Here is a 2,862-nt window from a genome sequence, read left to right on the forward strand (position 1 = left end):
CCCGGGGCTGCTGCCGGGTGGCTTCTCCCACAGAGCTGGGGTCGGGCTCTTCTCCCAGCAACAGGACAAGAGGCAAAGCCAAGTCCTGCCACGCTCGTTTTGTACTGGGTGTGTGTCCTTACCCCTGCTCAAACGTCGTCATCTTAAACAGCCCCAAGCCCTCCACCAGCAGCTTGCAGTTGTCCAGGGGCACGTTCAGCTTGTTCTTGAAGATGAAGGCACAGGTGAACTCCTGGTTCAGTTTGGCTTTTTCTGGCATCTGGCAGCGAAGAAAAGAGAGAAACAAACCTAAATACCAGGGATCAGAGGGGGAATGAAGACGCTGGAGCTTCAGCATGATGGGTCCTCACCACCAGCATCAACCTCTTAATATCCTTTGCACCCTCCCACAGCACTGTGAGCTCTGCCTCTTCCCAGCTCTCCTCTCTGGTTTCTCAACATCTTTCTCCCTCAGGAGGTAGAGCTGTGGTATTGGAGAAGGGCCCCAAAACCCTGTCCCTCCAGCAGCCCCTGCCCATTTCAGATGGGGCAATAAAATCATCATTTCGTGGCTGCTTTTAACCTCCAAATAAAGTCTGAAGGTTTCAGCCTTCAAATAAAGGTTAAATAGCCCAATATACTGGCTTCAGTTTTGGGCCCCTCACTCCAGGAAGGACCTTGAGGGGCTGGAGCGTGGCCAGAGAAGGGCAACGGAGCTGCTGGGGAAAGATCTAGAGCCCAAGTGTGGGGAGGAGCAGCTGAGGGAGCTGGGGGTGCTGAGCCTGGAGCAAAGGAGGCTCAGGGGAGACCTTCTGGCTCTGCACAGCTCCTGACAGGAGCCAGGTGGGGCTCAGTCTCCCATGGAACAAGTGATAGGACAAGAGGCAACAGCCTCAAGTTGCCCCAGGGGAGGTTTCAGTTGCCCCTGAGGAACAATTTCTTGCCCTGGAGGGTTGCCCAGGGCTGTGCCAGGCTGCCCAGGGCAGTGGTGGAGTCCCCACCCCTGGAGGGGTTTCCAAGCTGTGGAGATGTGGGGTGAGGGACACGGGGCAGTGGGGACCTGGCAGTGCTGGGGAAGGGTTGGACTCGATGGTCTGAAAGGTCTCCAACCAAAATGTTTCTGTGATTCTCTAAAATGCTGAGGACTGAGCAGCCCAGGAGGCAGCTGTGGGGAGATTCCCCCGGGAGTGCTGCCACCAGCACGGGGTCACTGTGAGCAGGGCTGTAACCTCTCCCCAGGGTGCCTCACCTGGATGGTGATGGGAGGGTACTCGAATCTCTTGGTCACCTCCTTGGTGAGTTTGTCGTTCACCTCCTGGACCTCGGCGATGGTGGTGATGTGGATCAACACATCATCCTCCACAGAGGACAGGGCCTGCATGTAGGCTTCAGGCATGATCTTCAGAGGGACCTGCTTCTCTGCTGGGGAGAAAACACAACTCAGTGCCTCACCACACACCCAGGGGTGGGGTGGCCATGCCAGCTCTGCTGTGGACAGGGAGATGTGGTGCTGAGGGACAGGGGCTAGGGGTGCTCTGGCAGTGCTGGGGAGCAGCTGGGCTCCATGATCTGAAAGCAGAATGATCCTGTGATTCCATGGGCCAACAGACACTGGGACACAGCAGCTGCTTCCACCGACGGGCAGAAGTCCTCCTGGTTTATGTGAGGGTGACTCGCCCTGGGGACGAGCCCCTGTTGTTAATTATTCATTGCTCATTAGTCTCTCATTCAGCACATTTCAGTCACAGTGTTGGGATCAGAAATGCAGCCCAGGTCACCATCTAAACCCCATGAGGAGCCTGACTGACATGGATGCACCAGGAAGCTGTGGGGGGATCCCAGGCTCGAGCTGAGACTCCCAAGCACGGTTAAGGAGAGGGAGCAGGCTGGAGATTCCTGCTCCTCGTGCCCTGTGCAGCCATGCCCTGACCAACAGTGGAGCTGTTAGGAGCCAGCTTGAGGGAAACCCCACAGTAACCACCCTGCAGAACACAGCAAGCTTTCCAAGCCTACCAGATTTGCACTCGAGCTTGAGGGTCTCCTTGACAGATCCAAGGTCAGCCACAACTTTCCCAGTGTAGGACTGGAGCTGGCAGGAGCCCACGAGGTTGACGGTCCAGGTGCCAGGAGTAGAGGTCTTCACGGAGATGGCCAGCTCCAGGGGATTGCCAGGGTACAGAGCTGCCTTGTTGGTTATCTCAACCTGGAGGCCAGTCTTGGAGACCGTCTCGTGCAGGACCACCCCGGGCTTGGACTCCTCGGATATGGCGTCTGAGAGAGCGTAGTGTGCACGAGGGACCAGGCCCGACGGGCGTATGAAGGTGGAGGCTCTGGCCATGGCCTTCCTCTCCTGTTCAGAGCCTGGGGGAGAGGGGACAGGGCACAGCTCAACCTCGGTCTCCTCACCCACAGCCACCTCCCCTTTCGTTGTGCTGCTGCTGCTGAGCAGAGAGGGTGTCAGGACCCCTGGGGAGACCCTCTTGGTTGATGCTGCCACCAGATCTAACTGTAGCATTTTGGACCGGAAGAATTTCCTGAAGGAGATGCTTTCAGAGGATTTTCCTTCAGCCCACGATTTCCCTGCTCTCCCCTGGGAAGGGTTTAACAGCCCAGCACAACGTGGCTGGATCTGAGAACTGGGTGGGGAGGGAGGTGAGGGGCTTTGTCTCCACCATGGTCTGGGGAACAGGGAGACAAGAAGAAGAAGAAGGAGGCAGCGATGGTGAGTCTGAGCACCCGCTGGGCCCATCTCCCCAGGGGCACTCACCTTCGGGGTACTTGTACTGCAAGGTGATGTCCTCGCGCCTGTCCTGCCCCACGGCCTTGGTGCTGATGCTGACGCCGATGCCGCGGGTCTGGGTGCTGAGGCGGGTGAACTTCTGG

The 2,862-nt window shown here is 57.7% G+C and overlaps 1 protein-coding gene across 1 annotated transcript in view; it reads right to left on the reverse strand.

The window, feature by feature from the left end:
- Positions 1-122: 122 nt before the first annotated feature.
- TGM4 (transglutaminase 4) overlaps positions 123-2,862 on the reverse strand; it is a gene marked incomplete at both ends in the record, with an annotated part of 7,298 nt that continues 4,558 nt past the window's right edge. The window contains 4 exons of the mRNA XM_008936953.1: positions 123-259; positions 1,229-1,398; positions 1,993-2,340; positions 2,747-2,862. The exon at positions 2,747-2,862 is cut by the window's right edge and continues 145 nt beyond it. Coding sequence (XP_008935201.1) covers positions 123-259; positions 1,229-1,398; positions 1,993-2,340; positions 2,747-2,862 — 771 coding nt within the window. The remainder of the gene's footprint in view (positions 260-1,228; positions 1,399-1,992; positions 2,341-2,746) is intronic.

This window comes from Merops nubicus, unplaced genomic scaffold (assembly GCF_000691845.1).
Source record: "Merops nubicus isolate BGI_N331 unplaced genomic scaffold, ASM69184v1 scaffold7463, whole genome shotgun sequence".
Taxonomy (NCBI): domain Eukaryota; kingdom Metazoa; phylum Chordata; class Aves; order Coraciiformes; family Meropidae; genus Merops; species Merops nubicus.